The 22,356-nt window shown below is 35.7% G+C and overlaps 1 protein-coding gene across 6 annotated transcripts in view; it reads left to right on the top strand.

The window, feature by feature from the left end:
* Window positions 1-10,687: 10,687 nt before the first annotated feature.
* Window positions 10,688-22,356, top strand: part of Col11a1 (collagen type XI alpha 1 chain) — a 211,632-nt gene continuing 199,963 nt past the window's right edge. For 5 of the 6 annotated variants that reach the window (XM_048814625.1, XM_048814623.1, XM_048814626.1 and 2 more), the window contains exon 1: window positions 11,088-11,536. In XM_048814625.1, the coding sequence (XP_048670582.1) occupies window positions 11,431-11,536 (106 nt within the window). In that variant the 5' untranslated portion in view covers window positions 11,088-11,430. Of the gene's footprint in view, window positions 10,852-11,087; window positions 11,537-22,356 lie in introns of those variants that run through there. The other variant, XM_048814622.1, reaches the window with a different exon arrangement.

Raw genomic sequence — 22,356 nt, 5'->3', positions numbered from 1 at the left:
CTGGTACATCTATAATCTACAGCTCTTCATCATGCCTAAAATAACCACTTCTGAGAATACAATATCTGTACTAAATTTTCCAATGCAGTAAAATTTTCTTTGTATTCCACTGTAAATATAGTTTAATTATTTGTGGGAGAGTAATGATTTATTTTAATATTGTTACATGAATATTGATTTCTCTACCTATGCATTTTAATTCATTTTTGCATCTTTTAAACAAATATTAATTATATTTCACAGTTTTTGAACAAAATTTTTGGGTAATTTGGAGAAAATATTTATATGAAAGAGCTTTCACAGCATTTGTATAGACTAAAATTTGACTATGTAAACAAAATACTAAAAAAATGGATTTGTTTAAAGTAGAAGATTGCAATTGTCATTAGGGAAATGTAATTGACATAGATGATAGTAAAAAGTTTGTAGACTTTAGAATTTTGGGGGATCTTATGTTTGGGTATATTTGGATAATGCTAGTGACTGACTAGTCTAACCAACTTGAATGAGATAGATCAGATAGGATGCATTTATACAGCAAAATTATTCTTTCCTGCTTTTCTGTAACTGAAAAAGTGTTAGTTCAGAGTTTAGGAAAACACTCTTGGCTGTAGCTCTTACTTTTCAACAAACTCAATCTAGTGCAATATTAAAACTGCAAACTCTGGTTCAGTCTGACACTTAACCACTTATTTCGCTCAGGCCTAATTTGGGCTGGGAGACTTTTAGTGAGAGAAGTGCACGGTTTTCTTCAATCTCTCTCTTTTTCCTTACTCCATAGCTGTTGAATAGGATCTCTCTGGTCTTAAAGATGGAAATGAAGAAGAGAAAAGAGACTGAAGATGGTTCACTTAGTTCAAAACTGTAACCTGGCACTGATTTTCTGTAAGTGTGGTTGGTTTTAATTGGTAGTTGAAAGCAGGGTGCTGTGTAACATAAAGCTGAAATACCTGACATTGGCTTTGGGACTTTAGCTGTGGGATGAAAGGATAGCAGGGAAGTTATTTATAAAACTTGGAACAAGAGTGAGCAAATTGCTAAGGGAAGCTGGCGAAAGGATTACCCATGGTGTACGGTGGTAGAGAGTGAGTGAAGCCCATTATGTGCAAGAATTAGGGAGATAAAGTATTTTATTGGTGAGACAATAAAGGAAAAAATAAAGTGTCTTTTCTATGCTCACGCATCACTCATCTCAACACATATGGTATCAGAGGTGTGAATTTGTTTTCCCCACACATCAAACAAACTGTCAATTCTCCGTTGGACTCCAAATGAATGTCCTACAATTTAACTCAATTCTGATGCCATCTACCTGAGCTAACATCAAATCCCTCAAGTTAAGGGCTCAGTTTCTAAAGACTTCCCATTTCAGATGCAATTGCAAACTCCACATTGAGAGTAATGCTTCTGATGAGTGACTCTATCTTTGGGGTTCCTGCAACCATTTCTTAGGTTCAATTAATTTGCCAGAGTGGTTCTCAGAATTTTACTTATGTTTATCCATTTGTTACAAAAGAGACTATAGATACAGATGAGCAGCGAAGTGAAACACATGAATGGGACAAGATATGTGGGAAGGAGTTTGCAGTTTTTGTACCCTATCTGGGTGTGCCATCTTCTAGACCTATCCATGTGTGTGTTTGCAGGAGTGGGGATTGAAAAGAGGGGTGCTTTATCACTGAGATACAAATTCAACTCTTTTTGTTTTTTTCTTTTGAGACAGAGCCTCACTAAGTTGCTATGTGTCTGTAAACTTGCAACCCTTCTGCTTCTGCCTCCCAAGTCCCTGCCATTACAGGCCTGCTCCACCACATGGGGCTCCATGTGTTCTTAAAAAGACTTTCAAGATAAGAGATGATCTCAGAAAAATCAAATAGACCATGCAGCAGTGAAGTGGGCCTCAGACTAAGTCAAGGCCAAATAAAGTCTGTATCTGTAAAACCTTTTGAAAACCTCATAAATGTTTAAGATATTGCTTTATGTAACCTCTCAGCTAAACAAGTTTTTTAAGAGCATTGTCTCAGAAAGTAGAATTGGCCAAATTAGATAAAAGTCTGCCTGAGAAAAATTATGGATATGGCTTTGGTGAATTAAATGAAGCCCAATGAGATTGACAGGAAATTCCACAAAGGATTTAAGAAAAATTTTGTCAGCAAATATGCCACTAATGGAATAAACACACACACACACACACACACACACACACACACACACAAATATAGGCCAAAATGAAGGAGGCCATATAAAAAGTTTTCATTTAAGCTGAAATCACAAACCTTTATGGAAAAAGAAGTTTTCTCAAGAGGCATAAACATAACCCAGAGAGATAAGAGCTGTGGAGAATAACAAATTATCAGACAACCCTCAGATAACATTCTGGTTGAATTTCATTACTTTTAAGGACTAGTGATTTCTGTGCCTTCCCATTCTCCCCGTTTGAAGGGGACTGTCTACAGTGAGAAACAGATGTCTTTTTAGTTCACATGTGTCTGGATTAAGAGGAGATGCATTGCCAAATCTTATCTGCATTTGAATCTTATTCAGATCAGAAGTTACTTTGAGACTGATGCCATAATTAAATGAGGTCTAGGGGACCACGAGAAGGTTGATGTAGTTTACACCGGAGGCCAGAGGGAGCACATAAATGACTTCCAAATATGACTACTGCTAATTTCCACCATGCCTGTACATATATATTACTGTTTTTCTCCCACTAAATCTGGTCTTCCCTTATTATTGGTTTTGACCTAAAGAATGCATCAGAGGTAAGATGGTGCCATGTCTGTGCCTAGGCTGGCAGAAACCTGCAGTTTCTAATTCTGAGATAATATTTAGAAAGCCTGACTGACCTGTGAAGAGACTAGGGTCCATGCAGTGGTCAGCATTTGTAGGCACCTCAGCGAAAGTACTAAACATGCCATTGAATCCATCTCTTGTTTCAGGTCTAGTCAGGCCCCAGTTCCTTGCAGTTGTGTGAGTGACCCTGGCTGAGCCTAACAAATGCACAGACTCATGAGAAATCGTTTAAAAAAGTTGTTGTAAGCTCCTAAATTATAAGTTGGTTGGTTATGCTTCTTGGATAATTAACACAGAATGCTAATGGTGGTTCTTTTGTACTCTGAGATACTGGAATTTCTCATCTGTAATTCCTTTTGACATGAGTGATACTTATCCAGTGGTCTTCTTACAGAGCCCTATTTAGATTTTGTATTTTATGGTACACCCCAAAACACTTTTAGTCAAAGTTATCTCCAGCACAAAGACTATAAGTTCTGTCGGAGCCAAACTATTTGGCAACTAAACGTTTCTCCTTGAAGCAGGAGAATAGGTGTACTTAGGAAAACGCCTCATGAAGCAGCAATTCTTAGACTGCTCTCTTGGCAGCTCCTCCCTTCCTCAGCACTTCTCCTTTGTACACACTTCTACCCAGAACTCTTTCCTGTTTCCCTGAGCTCTCTCCTCATCGCTTTCCTCTACCAGTAAGTGCCCTAGCATTTTCTCTTGAGAGGTACAATTTTCTCCCATGCTGATTGCTTTGCTTGAAAAATACTTACCCTTTTATCTTCTAACCCATGAGATTTTGAGGAATAAAATTCTAAAATTCTCTAGGAATTCAAGATCCAGGAACAAGTCTTAGTAGGAGATCTGGAATGTATGGAAGCAAATACATCCATAATCAAGTAATGGAGAATATTATGCAGGAATATTGCTAAAAATTAGGGTAGAATACAGAATGAACTTGTTTAAATAACTAGTGTTATTTCTAGTCTACAGTTAGAAGCTAAAAAAAATCTATTCATTTCTTCTAAACATTATAATATCCATCATTGAATGTATGAATAATGTTTACATTCATTCAGGTATTTATTTGAGCTACCAAGACAATTATGTCTCTATCTATATGTGCATGTATATTTGTATGCATGTACTTAAAATATTTCTGGTCATTACATTATTAAATTTTATCTGTGTTATAAACCCAAAGAAAGTTCTATTTAAGACAATACTAAAAATGTAGATTTTGTAAAATTTGTTTGCAAATTCTGGTTTCTTATAGAAGGTGACTTTTCCCCCCTAGGTAATTAATTAACTAATTAATATGTTGTATATTTTTTTCAGCAATACAAATAAGGTTTCAGGATTTAAGACAATGTCGTATACAAATATTTATGAAATAACTATCCCCAAATATCCCATATTTGTTGAGGATAACTCATGATACTATTTTGTTGTTACTAAAATATAAATATGTTAACATGAAATAAACATAAAATTTTGGGGTTATCATTTGTAACCTCCAAAGTTGATATCCTAATATGAATTCCTTGGTTTATTTTTCATATTGTTATCTACTTATGAAAATGTATCCAGAAATCCTATTTTAGAAATAACAGAAAAGACAGTGTATAGAGACTACAAGAAGCAGTTTATTATTGGCTTTCAGAGTCAAAGTTTATGTGACCATAAACAGAAACTACAGAATCCTTAATGTCCTTTGAAGTTGCATAGATGAGGAAGAGACCTGAATTTGATGTGAGAATTTTGGTGAATTTCTTTTGGTAGAATGGAACTTTCCTGAAGTTTTGAACACTGATTTACCCAATATATCAACCCCTCTCTTGATTTTCCACACTTTAATTTACAGGCAGTCCAGGTGTTAAATCTCTGTTTTTGGTTTCTGGAAGCCCCATGATATTACCAGTAGTGTCCTGTGGTTCCAATCCAAGCTTGGGTCTCAGAAACACAGTGATTCAGATTAAAGATCCAATGTTTTAAATTATTGGGGGGAAATAAATTAGCTCTTGTGTTTGAAAGCCCAAATTAAAGTGAGTAATTAACATAAAATGCCAACAAAATTAAATGGAGCACAATTAAAAGGGGAAACCAAGACATTGAAGACACAGTTTAGACTGAGGGTTTCTGTTCTCATTGAATTTTTAGGATCAAAATAAATAATCATTACAGACTTGATATATCTTCTACTTCAAAGTTTTAATGTTTTGGCTTAGAAGTTTTTACATAGAAATGACTCTTAAGGTGTTTTAGATATTTATAAAATATTAACATAATTATGACTATATTTCTTTTTTTAATACATTGAATTCCTTTTTTCCATTTTCTTCTTGGAAGGTATAAAATGATATGTACTTTCATTACTATGTTTTCTCATTACAAAAGCATACAAATTATGAATGAATTTTAAAATACCAAGTCAGAATGGAATTTGAAATTGCTCATCATTATATGTCTTTAAAAACAGAGTGAGTTTTTTCTTTTCATACAAACATATATTCATAGATATAACCCTTTAACCAGATCTATTGAAAATTCTAATGTATAAATATAGTTCTGACATTACCTTTCCTTATCTTAAGATTCATAGTACTAAGTATCTCATTCATTTTAATGGGGAACCTATAAAGATATAAGCTGTATTCTAAAACTGTAGCACTTACAAGGTCATAATTAATAATGAGAGCAGAAGTGAGAAAATATAAATGTTTTTCACATACTCTATTGCTATAATCTTAATTTGAACTTCTAATGTCCCAGATCTTAACTTAAAACGAAGCTTGCCACATTCCTACCTCATAAAGATGTCATGTAAGCTAACAAACAAACAAACAAACAAAGTATTTAAAAAAATTGCTATAGTGACAAATGTATTTTATTTTTAATAAAAAATATTTTAAATACTGGTTGTTTTGCATCCATTTGTATGTATATGTGGTTTTCCAATCTTTATAGGTTAGATTGTGAAAATTTTTGACATAGTGTCTATTGTTTGTCCATCATTTGAATGTGCAATAATTTGACCATACCAGATCTGGCAGAAAATATAATATTGGGAGGTTATTACACATTGAGAATCTGCAGAACAAATTATGCTGAAGTTATTCAATACAGATGTTTTAATAATCACAACTATTTTGATATTCAACCATATTCACTAGCCTTAAATCTTATATTTGGCATCTTTTGTGGAATGTATAAGGCTGTCATATAAAAATAACAGAAATATTGAATATGATTCAGAAATATTTTTTATGTGAGTTTTAAGATTTTTGAAGCACATGAGTTTGGTTTTAGAATTAAATGAATTGGTTTAAACGGTGGAGGCACAAACCAATTACATCTGGTTGTCTGGAAACAATATTTATTGTAAGTCAAGAATAGTGTCAAATGGCATTGGTATGGATGAATCTGTGAAGACATGAGAGAGGTGGAAAAGAATATCTACTTACTTAGAAAGTTTAATAATACATTTCTCACCTTGTTACCTTTTATTGTGTATATTATGAAATAGTGTCAAAGAGAAATTACTTTTGTGTTGTGATTTCATTGCCAAAATTAAATTGTAAAAATGTGTGAAATGGTTATAAGTAAATTCTTAGGAGTAAAAAGTAAAGAATTCCTTTACATAAGTTAAAATCTACCTTCAGAAACCTTGTTTTGTTAGAAATAGCCACTGTGAATCAAAATGTCATTACTCATAGTAATAACTGTAAAACATCATTGTCATATTATTAGTGTGGCACTTCCTTTTGTGAGGGCATATGGTTAACTAAATGTTTAAAATTAATTCTTCTGCCTCTACTAATAAAGATGTTAGTGCCACTTTGTACACGTCTCTCTTTGTGTGTGTGTGTGTGTGTGTGTGTGTGTGTGTTTGATTATTGTTGGTACTGGGGATTGAAACCAGAGCCTCTTAAACACTAAGCCACATCCCCCGCCCTTTTTATATTTTATTTTTAAGATAGGGTGTTGCTTAGTTGCTTAAGTCCTCTCAAAATTGCTAAGGCTGTATTTGAACTCAAGAACCTCCTGCCACAGCCTCCTGAGCCTCTGGGATTACAGGGGTGAGCCACCTCACCTGGCCTACAAGTCTTATTATATTTTTAAGGACACATATATTTTCAGGACATTCCAAGAGCTATTAAATGTCAAACTTACTCATAAAGTAGAAAAAAATCTTAACAAAGGTTCAAATAATTGCCTAATTTCTAAAATTTTACCTGGAATCACTCTATTCTCTCTTTTTCCCTTTTATCTCTGACTAGAAAAATACGAAAAAGAACCCTGATAGCTTTCTGTGAGTATAGCTAACTAAAGGATTCTAAAAACGAGAGATACAGAGTGTACAAGACCACTTTCGTTGTTTTTTGAGGGTCTATTTAGATTTTATTTGATTTTAGTTTCTAAAATAAGAAGGGTCTATCATTTGTAAATAAAAGGGGTCTGTCTTCTCTAAATTGGCTCATTCAACTTTCCAAGAGAATCAATTTTCAACTGAATATTCTGTTGTATCATGGAAATTGGTCTAAATTTATGATCCTCTGAAGTTCTGTAAGTTATTTCAGAGTAAAGTTGAAAAAAAACCCAAAAAAACCAATCATCACTGTGGAGTTCTTATGAGCATGGCTAGACTATGGAAATAAACTTCTCTGTCCCTTCTCCACCCTCGCTTTCTACAATACAATGGCCCATCTGTGAGGTAAGAAGGACTAACTTCACTTTTAAAGAGACTAATTTCTACCACCCAAGTAATAGAAAAACTGTAAAATAAATGTCAAACTGCTTAGTCATGTCTTAAAATAATTGACCTGAAGTTCAGAGAAGGGTGAGAGAGGCAAACCATTGGTTAGAGAAAGAGAAGGGATACACTCAAGAGCAACTTTCTTTTGCATATTTTTGAGTTGTGCATGTGTTCTCCCTAGTAATATCTCATTCAGTAAGTCAAATTTGATGCAGTAATTTTAATTATGGTAAAGGATTTGAAGAAAATATCTAATTTCTATCCATTTATCAAAAATAGAGAAGACAAAACTTCAGAATGAGGCCAAGGGAACAAAGGCCAAGTGATTTAAAAGGTGACATATCATTTCTAACATCATACTTCTTAATCTACTTCCTCTTTCCCCTAATTCTACCTATAGCAATTTAAGGATTATTAAGTAGTTATCTCTACCTCTGATCCTCCAATACTGTTTGTATTAAGGCTGTCCAGCTACGGACAATATGTCTTCAGTTTCCCTTTGGTCATCGAAGTTTCAATGTTTGAAACATTGGGTCTGAATCTGAGGCTTGTGATACCTACAGATATGTGAAGACATTAAGGGTAATCTGTGAGCTTTTTACAATATTTAACAAAGCTCTATGGACTCTGAAGTTTGTTTAGAACATATAAGATTCCTTCATTGTACCTCTCATTCATTTATCAATCTCAATTTCTATGACAAGTATATATGGACAAATGGTCAATTTAAAACATTTCTGCAAAGCGGTCACCAAATTTTTTTCTCTATTTTTTTTTCCATTTCTTTTTTTGTAAGGCATGCAAATCAGAACTGATTTCACAAGGTTAAGCAAATATCTTTAAACATTGTTGACCAAAAGGAAATACATCACTAATTGTGCTTCAAACTAAAGACCTATACCAAGGATATTATCATATCCTCTTACATTTTGATTTTGTGTATAAATAATTAGCAAAGACTGTCTGAAAGGTAGCCCCAGACATAATTTCCCCAAAGTTCTCCAGTGTAAGACTGAAGGTAGCTGAGGTGGGTCTATTCTGGTTTTTCTCTGATTCCTTTGTTGTTTGGTATCATCCTTCCCTTCATTGAGCTTATCTCCTGTAAATTCATGTGCAGATTTCAGGATACTCTAAGTCTGACAGCTGGTTACAGGTTATAGAGGTTAGAAATAACTACACTTCACCATGAGTCTACTGTTTCCTTCCAGAGGCATTAATTCAGACTCAGGTTATGCCTAGCTGGGCAGCAGCCAGAGGAATTCAGACCACAGAGTACAGAAAGTATAAGGTGGTAATAACTCTATTCACCCAAGATGCTTTGCCTGAAAGGACCCTTTCACAAGCAAGGAGAAAGTCTGAGATGAAACCAGAAAGTAGTGTCTGCTAGATTGACTGCATCATTTCTCACTTTCTAAAATAGTATCAGGTCATGGAACTCTCAAAAAAATCAGGAGAGCTATTGAGAAACAATTTGGAACACCATCTCTATACATATGTTATAAGCATTGTAACTCTATTCAACTGAAATAAAAGTTTGAAAACCTCTCAAATATGTATTTCTAAAGTTGTAATCACTATACCGTTTTGCATTTAAAAGAAGACCTTAAAAATAATTTTACATATATAAAGAGAATTGAACAGTAAAGTCAGGTTTCAAAAAAATTTGGAGTCCACAAATATATACAAATTTTTCATTTGTGAGAGGATGAAGAGTAATGAAGATAGTAAATTGACTTATGTCCCATTGTAAAGTTCTTAATTTGTAATTATACATTCTAGGTTCACAGGACATCAAATTATTATATTAAATTATGTTAACAATTTGAGGTTGTACTTTGAAGAGCTAGTTGGTCATAAATCTTTGCAAATGATTTGAGGCATCCCAAACACCCTGCCAGCAACATTATAAAAATTTATTAGATTTTTAACCTGTGATCTAAAAGATAAACTGTTGGTGAGGGAGTGGTTCTTTGTCACAGAGAGTGACATTATAGATGCTTTCATCATTTATATGCCTCATATAAAAGGTTTTTCTAGTTGCTTTCCTCATTTTATATGCCATAATTTCTGTTATTGAACAATTTCATTTTGGTGCTCAATCGAGTCTCTTATGGCTTTTCTTCCAGCTCTTAAATTATATGAAGAAAATATTTCATATAATCTAATGGGTCATGAGTCCTATCTTGGTGACTAATAGAATATTGGGGGCAAATGTAGAATGGAATATATGTATCTGGTAAATTTAGTTGAAGGCCATTAAATATTCAAATGTCCTAAATACTTAAAGTAGGACCTGGCTAAAGTTTTTAGTCTTTGTCAACAGAAAAATGTATTCATTCATTCAACACATTCTATTGACTGGTTAATGTATGTTGGCACTGTTACACATGGTTCTAGAAAATCTTTGCAAGAAATATCTGAGGAAATATTAAGAAAAGGAGAAGTCAATAGGATGGTGTAATTTAAATGTGGAATACACGATGAGGTACTCTAAATTCCAGGTTTAAGAGGATTATCTTGAGGATGGGGTAAGTAAAGAGGGAATTTAGAAGCTTGTCTCTCATTACTTTCCCTGTGGAGTGACCATGTTTTCAGTCCCTGAGGCCCAGAGGGCCAGGGCCAGGCCCCTTATTTGGAGCAGTGGGCCCAACCACTTGAGATTTTCTGCTAGTGGCTTTCTTTTTCTTTTCTCCTCCCTCTGTGCCACCCTCATCCGGGATCAGGACAGAATCAGCTGGAAAATTAAATTACTCACCCCTTAATGTCAGCTCCCATAAATTTCTTTCTCCTCCTCCCTCAGAGTACAGTTCAACTCTTTGAGGCAAGCCCCTGAATGCACCTATTGCTGAGTTTTAAACAATTACAGAGAAACCTGTCAATCTCAGATGTTCAATGAGTTTATAAACTCATGGGTTTTGACCTCTAAGGTCCCTCCACGCCACCTTCATTCATTTCTTATTCTCAGGTTAAAAAATAGTAAAAATACTTTTCGGAGCAGTCAGCGCAATGAGTCCGCTGATTCCACGTCTGCCACACGAAGCAGATTTTTGCAACACGGATAAGGTTACGGCTGCCAGCCCAGGACTCCAGCGGTGTGGCCGATCAAACGCTGCTGGCCTTCTCCCCTCCCCCTCCGACGAACGAGAGGCTAACAGAAGGGTGCAAGTAGACAAGTAGCTGTTTTTATTGAATACAGAAGCTCCTTGAAAACTCCGTGTGCTCTGGGGCTCTCCTGCAATTCCTTTCATTCCCAAAGTGCAGGAGCCAAGCACGCGTCCCGCGTAGCTCCCTCCCATTTCTTCTCGCGGATTTGGGTAGGAGAGGAGGGAGGAGAGGAATGGAGAGTTGGGGGGTAGTTGGTGGGCTGGGCCTGCAGAAGTCCTGATTCTTGGGCAGAGGGAGACGGGGGCGGGCTCCGGGCCTCCCGAGAGGCATGTGATTGGGTCTGACCCTCAGCCTGCTAGTCGGTTTCGCCCGGGGCTAGGTGGGGGGGGGGGGGGCGCCGGGAGGGCGGGGAGGGGAGTGGGCGGAGGAGGGGGCTGCCCGGAGCTTCTCGTCCGGCCCACTGACGGCATGAAACCCTTAGGGGTACGCAGTGCTCTCAGCTTTTTGGTGGAAGCCCCTCATCTGCTTTCAGTCTGAAGGCAGGGCCCGGCCGAGGAAGGATCGGAGGGTCCCAGTCGGCGGGGCCAAGTGAGAGGGAGAGGAGGGGGCGAGAGACAGGAAGGAAGCAAACCATCAAATTTAAAAGAAAAAAAGCCCTTTGACTTTTTACCTCCTCTCCCTCCCCAATGGCTGTGTAGCAAACATCGGCAATATCTTGGAAGGGACGAAGTCGGTCTGCAATCGCAATTCGTGGGTTGAGTTCACAGTTGTGAGCGCGGGGCTCGGAGATGGAGCCGTGGTCCTCTAGGTGGAAAACGAAACGGTGGCTCTGGGATTTCACCATAACAACCCTCGCATTGACTTTCTTCTTCCAAGTTAGAGAGGTCAGAGGAGGTAAGGAAAATGGATTTGGGGGGTGGGTGGGATATTGCCGTCGGTGTTTCTCCTTTTTGCGCCCCTCCCCCTTCCCCCTCAAAAATTCTCTTAAATAAAATCCAGATTGTAGCTGCCACCAGGTTGGAAGTGGAAACTGGAGCCTTGAGAGATGGATGTAGGCGGGACAGTAATGGGAGAGGAGGTAGGTAGCAGGGAAAAAGATCTGTCAGGCACAGAGCTGGCTGAAAATGCCTTTCGCCACTTTCCAGTCTCTTTGAAAAGGAGGAAAAATATTACCTTGAACAGAGGGGCAGTTGTACAAAGCTTTTGTTTGAGGTTCAGTTCTCAGACTGCCCTTTGAACAAATCGTTTGGTTTCTTCAGGTCCTAACTAGTGGGAATATCTTTTTAAGGGTGAGCTGAGGAGAAAATATAGAGAAAGGGTATAAAATGAACCTTGATAAAGTTCTTTGTCTGCAACGAAGTGAGAAACAGGCTGTTTTACTTTGGGGGATATAAGAGAAACCTGGGGGAGGATGAATCTGGAAGATTGAGAACACTTTGTGAGTGGTGTATGTGTGTGTGTGTGTGTGTGTGTCACTTTGAAGCGATTTTCAGTGGAAAACACTCCACAGATTATAAGGAAAGGGCTCAAGATAGGGAGAACACTTTTCTCTGAATTTCAGCCCCCTCATTCTATGAGATCCCCCTCCCCCGCACCCCCAAATACTTCTTCTTGCAGGTTGGACGTGCAGTTCTTTTGGAGAATGATGAAAGTCGCCAAGCAAATGGGGTGGGGGTGGAGGAATAGGGATTGGGAGGGAAGGGGAGGGGGCGTGGGGGGGTGGGAGGAGAGAGGTAAGGAAAAGTTCCTACGTGGCACCACCAAATATTGAATGACCAGACCTGCTCAGAAGACTGCAGCCCTGTCAGTACCCAAGGAGGGAGAGCGACTTCACTCCTCCCCTCTGCCTCCTCCCTCCCTGGCCCCTCCCTTTCCCGAAAAAGCATCTGGAGGCAGCGGTCCGTTAGGTGCTGTAGACTCGGCAGGCAGGCGAAAGCCTTTGGAGTTCTGGGAGCGCAAGCAATTTACAGTAGGAAGCAAGCTTTTTCAAAAGTGCGGAGAGAAGCCCGGGAATAGGAAGGAGGTTGGGGAAGAGAGGATAAGGGAGAAACAAATGAAAAAAAAAAAAAAAAATGCCAGCCCCAAATGGGCAGTTTAGCAGAAACCCGAGCCTGGTCCTGGGTCAGATGCCAAGATCTGAGCTCTCCCTCATGAGAGTTAGCGCTCCTGGAAGTCAGACCCTGCCACCGCATCGGTATTCCTACTGCACGCTTTGGTTTTCACCTTCCAGAGTGGCAGGCAGCGCTAGATTACTCTTGCCTGTGAAGTCTCCTGGTGACTACAGTTAGAACTTCTAATGAAGACTATATTTGAATTTTGAAATGCGTTATATGGATTATGTTACTTCATTTCCACATTTTAAAGGACAAATAGGCATCTTTGAGAGTAGAATACATCAAAAATTTTGCATTTTACCTTTGGTACCTGGTCACCACTTGGATTGGTCAATCCTGTCAGCAGTTCTGCCCTCTGCTGGTTTTGTTTATTATTTGGAATTCAAACATCTGCCACAGTAAGAGGCCTCCAAAAGTCCCTCTAACTATAGAGATGCTGGGAAAGGACACTTGATTGAGGAGGAATGGATATAGCAGTTCTTTTTCAGCATGTTGCACACACATGTAGACATGAGTATTTTAATGGCAGCTGTTTATTTAAAAATGTGGAAACTGAGAAATTCTTCAGTGAAGACTGATGAACTAAATGTTCAAAGCACATTATTCTATGAATTTGCCAAATGGATTATTTAACTGAAAATACAGATTTTTCTTTCCACATTGGGCTTTCAGTAAAGTTCTAAGAATATCAGAAAAAAATAAATTTCTATGCTTTCAATTTTTTATTTTCAAAATGGGTACATACCTGAAACACTTGTAAACAAACATCTCAGTAGCACACCAAATAAATGATAGAAAAATAAACTTCTGTTGTATAAAGCCAAGTAATGTGAGAAATAGTGAAGTATAAGGATCAGGTGCTGTTGGATTTTGCTTCTCATTTTTAATGAAATATCTTGAAAATTATATGACACTTTAGATATTCATATTGTAGGATTTTGGTGTTTGGTATATTAAGACATTTGGTGCTTTTTGCTTTGTGAGAGGCATATTTATTTACATCTATTCATGTAGCCTGATATATGTCCAAAAATAAATTATATTACATTAATGCTTAAATATAAAGGGGGAACACTGACTTCAAATCCGAATCAACACATAAGGGAAAAATAAACTCAGTGTCAAGTACTAAAACAAGTCTTTATATTTGTAGTTGAGGAATGAGTAAGATTTTATACCAGTTTCTAAATAAAGGCATTCTACTCTAACATTATACTATAATTTATTGATTTCCCTGAGGTGCAGTTGTGTGGTTCAGCTGCTAAACCCCAAAATAAATTTAAAACAGTATTTTTCATATAAAATTAGATCATTAAAGACTGAAAATTTCTGGGTTCATAATAAAGTTAAACTCTAAAGAAAATAATGCAAGAGAAATATCTTGGAAGTGAATGGATAAAATAAATTGATTTTGCATAGTCATTTTAGTTTGAAAATCCAAACTAGGGAATCTTTAACATTTGTATTAAAAATTTTTAATCTTAAATAAGATTTAGTGTAAAAAGATTAGGTAAAGATTAGGTGGAATTTTAAGAAACAGGCATTTATATTAGCTTCAATTTTATGTTTCATATATTTGTTTTATCTCAGGACTGTGTGTGTGTGTGTGTGTGTGTGTGTGTGTGTGAGAGAGAGAGAGAGAGAGAGAGAGAGAGAGAGAGCGCTCAAGCTAAAAAGACAGTTAGGCCATGACTTACTATAGATAGGACCTGAGATTTTCCTAGAATTTATAGTGATTACAGTATGATTGTATTAAGAAAAATGATTTCCTATATGAGTTTTAGCAGCTGTTTGAATAAGAGCTATCTATAATTGAATACTAAGAAAATTAATACCTAATTGAAGCTTTTTTAAAAAATTAGACTGGTATTCAGCTTTTGGTAAGTAAGCCAATATGTCTTAAAAAATGTTGATAAAATTTTAGGAAAAAATTTAGAAGGAATTTTGGTAGCTTGTCAGCTATTGGTACTGAACCTTGCTGAAGTGTTGTTTTGAGTGCCCAGGATCAGCAGGTGAAATGGTGCTGGCTTCCAGAGTGTGTGCTAATCCAACCTTGCAAGGAAAGCAGAATTGTTCCCTTAATTAGAAATCAGTTAAAAGATGGCATGTGTCTCTGGTAACAAATGCAGTATTTGGTAGGATTATTAATATTGTGTCTTTCCATTTGTTTTTTAAATTCAAACTTGATGAAATCTATAATAGAGAAAAAGTAAAGTTAAAAGGTAGCTCCTGGGAAATACCTCCCTGCATGTGTTATGCAGACAGTGTGAGTTTAGGTGGCACATACATTGTCAGTTAGCTATAGACACTTTCACTTAATTGTCTATTAGTTTTGAAATTGTTTATTAATATCTCAAAGTGACAATTTGCTTCATAGTATGAGGACTCTCTAGGAGATATCTGTAGAGTTTTAAAATTATAAAGTAGCAAAATGGGAAATGTGTTTCTATAGAGTATGATTGCTTACAATTTAATTTTTTAAAGATTCCTTATTTATTTTGACTAATGATTAAACTAGAAAGACTGTATTGTTGGTCAAGTTAAGTTAGCCTTAAAACGCAGCACAGGAAACCACCTCTTTTTGTATCTGTGGGTTGGCTTTTTATCCGATAAAAATGTGTAAATAGTTACCTTCCTTTTCTAAAAATGTTCTTGTCTGAGATAAGTTTTGCTCTGGCCAATTTATCAAGGCTCTGGTTTATTTATCATTGTCTATCAATTGATAACAAGAATTCAAATCAAGCTTGGTTGAACAAGTTTGTGTAATAAAAAGATAAATCTTTCAAAGAAAAGGTGTGTTGATGAGATTTCTTTCTTGACAATGCTAGAGCTAGAAATTCTAGTAATTGCTTATCAATCCTAACTTTTTATTTACTAATGAAGAATCTAAGGTACAGAAGTTTGTTAGCTGAATATTTTCTCATAAAAATATAAGAATATTTTTATAATATTCAAAGTTTCTCTGAGGGTGTAGGGTGAAGATCTGTAATAGTGATGAGAAATAGCTTTTATGATACATGTATGAGACTTGATAGATTGACCAAATATTACCTAATGGTATGTTTGCTGGAGTTTAGGTTAATAAGAAGGTGGATTAAGAAAAAACATCTGATTTAATAAAAAATCAGATAGATAGGGAAATAGTGTTACAGAGTGCATTTCAGAATTCCTCAATTTTCTAAGTTTGGAGAAAGACAATTTTTGATCATTTCATCATAGAAATATTGTTAACATACCTAATTGATTCTATAAGGTTATATGCATCAGATTAGAAAGGGTAATAATTTCTGATTTTTTTTTGTATACGTTTATTGTTAGAGTAAGAACTTAGGTTTTTTATTTTTTATTTTTATTTTTTAGTTCTCTGTAAAGTTGTTGACAGAGGACCAGGTCTGAATTTGAATTTTCAAGAAGCTAAGAAAATAGCATATTTTTATAAACAAAGAAAATAAATGGTCTGATGTTAATTTTAGTTGATTTTATATTATATTTTATGTCATATAGCCTTGATTCATAAGTCAGATGATCATTAGGATGTTATGCACTCATTATGTGTTAACAATCATTTTTCTTATACATAGTCAAATTTAGAAAAAAACAAGAGATAACTTAATAGTGCTAATTCCAATTGAAGTTTGTATTTTGGATTATCTAAGCAGCTGAAACTACCTACCTTTTTTTGTCAATAAAGGGACAGTTTATTTACAGGAAATACTCTTAATGGATTACTATGATATCTGTGATGCTATCATCATTTCCGACAAATTTTATCATTACATATGAAATTATGAGGAAAGAAAGAAAATTTTTACTTTATATCTCAACATTTATTTCTCAAAATCCAACCATTAAGAGCTAGTGTTTCTAATAAATTAAGAGTCATTTCATCCTTATGGTAAAGCAATGTCCTTAAGGTCCTGAAGATGATACTGTGGAAGCATTTACTATGAGTTATAGTGGGGATTAACAATTTATATAAGCATGGTGTTTTATAAATAATGAGGCATCTCCATCATTTCACATATTTTTAATGATTATGTTTAGGTATATAATAGCCAAAATTTCACTGGATCCTAAATACACTTTTCTTAGCTCTCCATCTTTGGAGAAATAATTAAGGGCAGTTGGTTTGTTCATTAGGAATTCAAGGCAGCTACAAAGTGTGGGCAGATTGCTTTGCTGCATTTCTGCTTTCTTTACTCCTTCATTTCCCTCATTTAAAACTGGGGAAATGTGACCTGAGCTGGGAGTGGTGAGAGGAAACCAAAGTTGTTTTTTTCTTTTCTTTTCTTTCTTTCTTTTTTTTTTTTTTTTTAACCATTGAGGCTTTCTTCGCTAGCAAAGAAGAAAGTAATGCATAAATGTTATAAAAAGTTGAAATGTCCCCTAAATTCTCTCACTAAAGAGTCAACTTTAAGTGCAGTTTTCATTGCAGCTTTTAGTATACACTATTGCCTTCCTAAATTTAGACATTTTTCTTCTAATTTCTCTTATAATTTAATTCAAAATCTTGATCTTTTTTTTTCTTTATTTTGTGAATTGCTTTCTATATTTGGAGGCATGTAATACATTTCTTTTTCCTGCTTACAAACTGTAATATAATTTTATTTTACAGGTAAATGTTTTTTTCTCCTTTCACTTTTGTTAGGATAACAGGAATAATACTAGTTTATAGAGAAGATGAAAGACAATTTTAAAGTGATTTAGCAAGTAATATCTATTTATCAGTTGCAGTCTTTGGCCTACTACTGACTTGGCTAGTGGTTCTTTAGACATTGGCTGATCACCAGACCTACTGTTATCAGGTAAAATAAACTCTTTGCTTGCTGTGCATGGAATTAGAGACAGTGCTATTAATTTAGGAGAAAGAACTCAGAGAAAAGAAAGGTTATCATATTTCAGAGTAAGAGAGCAGCTTAAATACGACTTGACAATTGAGAACTAAAACAAACCTGTGTAAAAGTGCTTTAGCACAATCAACTTTTGCAATCCCCGCAAACCTTCTTTTTTTTCTTAAAAAGCATTTCTTTCTTATTTTAACCAAATTTAATTGCTCTTGAATGGCCTGGGACTGAACAGGAAAATGAAGGTCCCTATTCATAGAACTTGAGCTCATAGAGTATCAGTGGAAGCTTCCTTCCTCTGTCTGACTGGTAAACTGACATCCAGGCCTAAAGGAATGAACCTTAGACAGTATGAGGTAGTTGGCTTTCCTTCCTCACTTAGATTTTCACACACAACTTCCTGAAAGGATGACTGCCAGAAAGAGCAGTGGTTGCGATCCTTGACAAGGCTTGTAAGAATTCTAGTGCATACCTGGTGCTCTTAGCTCTGCCGAAAACATGAGTCATGATGTTGAAGAGATGTCTTTGGTTCTCTCTTGATTAGTCTAACAGTGGTGCGCTGGCTATCACTCTTCCTTTTGAATGCTGGTGAGTCTTCACAACACTTCACTGACTTTGAGCATAAATTGTCTGAATGGCTGGGCATGACACAGAGTGCCCTTCAGTGTGTGGCCCCTGTGTATGTCCTATGACCAGACATTTCTCACCTCTCCAGTGCCACTCCTATTGACCCAGCACATCAGCTGTGTTAATCTCCTTGCTTGATTTTTTCCTGTCTTGAAATTCTTTCCCTGGAATATCTGTTCTCTTCCCATCCATCAAAGTACTCACTTTCTCTCAGTTTATATCTCAGGATTTAACTCAATGTCACGGATCCATGAAATCTTTCCTCATATCTCCAGGAAGATACAGATAGTGAGAGCTAACACATTGTGTACCAGGTTTTCTTGAAACTTCATAGAGAATCCCGTTTTGTTCTGACAGTTGTCCTGGAAATCAGCTGACATCAGAATATCTGTTTTACCCATGAGGGACCTGAAAAATAAATAATAAAAAGTTAATTATTTTGTCTAAAGTCACACAGTAAGTGATAGGCCCTGGATTGAAACACAGATAATCTTGCTCCAGAGTCCTGGCTTTTAACCACTTTGATGTTCACTTTTTTTTTTTTTTTTTTAATTAGAGCTTCATAGTTATACATAGTAGTTGGGTTCATCCTGATAAACTCATTCATGCATGGAAATTGATTTCAGTTCACAATGCTCCCCTATCCATCCCTCTTTCCCCTCACATCCACCCTGCCCTAGCCCAGTCTCCTTCCTCTACTAGATTTCCTTTTAAACTGCTTTTGCACAGAGCTCTGGATTTGTCTTTTGAGCACGATGCGCTGGGGCCTAACATTGAAGCATAAATCATGCAGCTGTAGCACAGTAAGCCTCATGTCAACCGTGTGAATAACTTGAGTCTACAAGGAAAGATGTAAAGATGCCCTGGGAAAGGCTAATTTTACCATTCAGATAGCTCTTCATCCTACATTTAGGTTCCATAGTGGAAGCCATATCAACACTTAGCCATTTTATGGACAAACTGCTGCACAAGTGGTGAGGGAAAAGAGACAGGGAGTCGCTGGGAGCCATCATCAATTACTTTGGTTCCTTTGATTTATTTAAGAAGTTCATTGATGTGTCCATTGAAGTTCAAGGTATAGACTGGGGTTAACTTGGTTAAATTAAGTAGCACATTCTATCAGAATTTATGGCAGGGAACATCAGGTCTTATTCTACTTTGGGGGATTGATGTATATATGTTTGCTTATTGCTTTCAATATAAAAATACCAGACCTGATTATCCAAAAAAATTATTTGGAATATCATCAACTAGGGGAATATAACTGAAAGTCACATAGCTTACACAAAATAAACCTTATAGTTTTAAAAAATTACTCATTTATATGCCAGATTTCGTCTTGAGATGGTTGGGTAGCTGTGAGTGTGACTTCATTTTATCTGTCTCCCCAATGTCTACCACAATGACAGAATATACAGTATATAATTGCTGTTATTTGGGTCATTAATTGTCTTACTTTTTCACTAAGTGTACTGGAGCAAAGTTAAAATCTAATTAACTTGGAGTGATGTGAAGTTAAAGTTTGGGACCTCCTCTCATGTCATATTATTATTGGTGATTATATATCCCCTGCCCCCCTTTTCTTTACTCAATCTCAAAAGTAAATAAGTTGGAATTTATTTCTAGCTTTTTCATCTGGAAAAATGTTTGGGACATTCTCTCCAAAGATGCTTCTGAATATTTGTAGCTACTCATATTACCTCTAAGATTGTGGTTTGCTGTAAGATATGAAGTGATATATATATGTGGATATATACATATATATATATATATATATATGTATATATATATATACATATATATATATATGTGTATATATATACATATATACATATATATATATACATATATATATAATAAATTATCATTTCTATTTTTACTGGTAAATGGGAAAGGAAAGTATAATTCAAGAATATCCCACTGTAAAATGGTTAATTTGAAATATTACTGTCACATAGTCAATTTTGAGTCTTTCATTTAGTTTGTGTGTATTGGAGATTAATTATCTGACTTTGCTTAATAACAGAGAAATTATGACCTACCTATGTATGATTATTTTAAAAAAGTAATTATTTGGATTAGAAGTAATTTACATAATCATGTATTATAGTTATTGTATTATGAATTAGTATCTTCAACACAAGTTTAAAGTGCTTATAACATTGATAGACAGTAGTTGTAGAATTGTTTTGAAGAGCCGGGCACAGTGGCACATACCTGTAATCCCAGCAACTTGGAAAACTGAGGCAGGAAAATTGAAAATTTGGGGCCAGCCTCAGCAACTTAGAAAGACCCTCTCTCAAAATAAAATACAAATAGGGCTGGGGATGTGGTTCAGTGGTTAAGCACCCCTGGTTCAATCCCCACTATAAAAAAAAAATTGTTTTTATATTCTGTTGCTATTTTATATTTTAGTTAGATCAAAAGCACCAAGATGTTTGCTTTTATCTATTTTAATGTGTCCAAAGTGCATAGAGCAAGCCATGTAATAGTCATTGGATAAGTCTTCACGGAAAGACTTATTCTTTAATTACCTAAACAAAAACCACAGATGTGATACATATGGTGATGTGTATGAATTGCTGTCCAGGTTTACATAAATACATTGAGCCTATTTCTGCTGAAGTTGTTATGATCTCCTAAAATCATCTATGTCTGGTGGCCTCCAGGCCACCTGTGATTCTACCTTGATCATGTTTCCAGTTTGTCGACCATTGCTTTTTCTCTAGACTTTATCTCCTTCAGGAATACTTCTCTGCAACCTTGAAGATGGGGACGTTGACTTTGCACAACCTCCTAAAGCACACTGTACTTACCCCAAACTTGAATACTCATCACAGAATATTTTTGATGCAGTAAAAGCAGGAAACCCATCTCCTTTACCTATGTAACACTAGCATTTAGCACCATCTATTATGTGGAGCATAATAGATGGAAAATAAAATGTTTGTCAAAAGAATTAATGAATGAATGAATTCATAAGCAAAGGCTTTTCACTAAAGAGGATAGGGAAATGATTGCTGGCTTAGAATCACAATTATTTCCCTGAGGATTTTGATTGAGTAGCTTTTGAATGGAATCCAAGCCTGGGTGCTTTATAAAGTTATGTAGATAATTGGGAGGCAAAGCCAAGGGTTTATAAACCATCTGTAATAGTATATAAATATATCCAAAAATGAGAATGTGCTTCACTTGTATAACAAGACACTGTGAGTTAAGTGGAAGATAATTATTGCTGCAATCTTTTGATAAATACTGTATTGCCAAACTGCATTGACTCTGCAAGAACTGAATTGAGTAGTTCACTTGATTATAAAACAGAAAATAATTTCTTTTAATCCTCGTCTCCAAATCATATAACAAATTAGATGTCAATGAGTATTGTTCTTGTCAGCATGAAAGCTGAATGGCAATATAATTTTAGTGTTTAGTGATTACCTCTTTAAAAACCTTGACTATTTTTAATCAGAAGTGGTGTACTTTTCAAACATCCACTCTCAACTGGCTGTTCTTTCTTTTCTTCACCATACTTGGAATTTTGGTGTTATTTTTGCTTTCAAATTTCTGTCTGTGTAAGTATTTTGTTATAACAAAATTAGGGATAGAGTATGTCAATAACTTCAGATTTTAAATGACTCTTACCTTCTGGGAACCACCAGTATGTTAGGTGCCACAGCTACAAAGACAGTATTTCAATTTCTGTTTTCATGGAATGTGAATATTGCTATAACAGTGGCATGAAAAGCTGATTAATAGAGTCAACCATTAATTTATTTATTGACAATTATTTATCAAAGTCCTCTTATGGACTTATGCTAGATTCTAAGCTCATTCATTCAATCACATATACAGTTAGAGGTTATTATGCTAGAGGTTATTATGTGCTCAGACTAGTTGCTAGGCAAAGTTAGTCACAATCCTGCCTCATTGAATTTATGATCTACTTGAGAAGACAGTAATCAATCAAACAGTCATGCAAGTAGGTATACAACTACAATGCTAGATGCTTTGAAGGAGAGGTGCATGGTTTTAGAAGAACACAGAATAGAAACTCAGTAAGCCCGAAGGAGGCTTCCCTGAGAAATAACAATTGAGCATTGAATAATCAAATTAAGTGAGGAGGAAAGAA

The sequence above is a fragment of the Marmota marmota genome, unplaced genomic scaffold, assembly GCF_001458135.2.
Source record: "Marmota marmota marmota unplaced genomic scaffold, marMar, whole genome shotgun sequence".
Lineage (NCBI taxonomy): Eukaryota > Metazoa > Chordata > Mammalia > Rodentia > Sciuridae > Marmota > Marmota marmota.
Note: the sequence above shows the minus strand (reverse complement) of the source record. Positions and strands in the feature narration are given on the sequence as shown.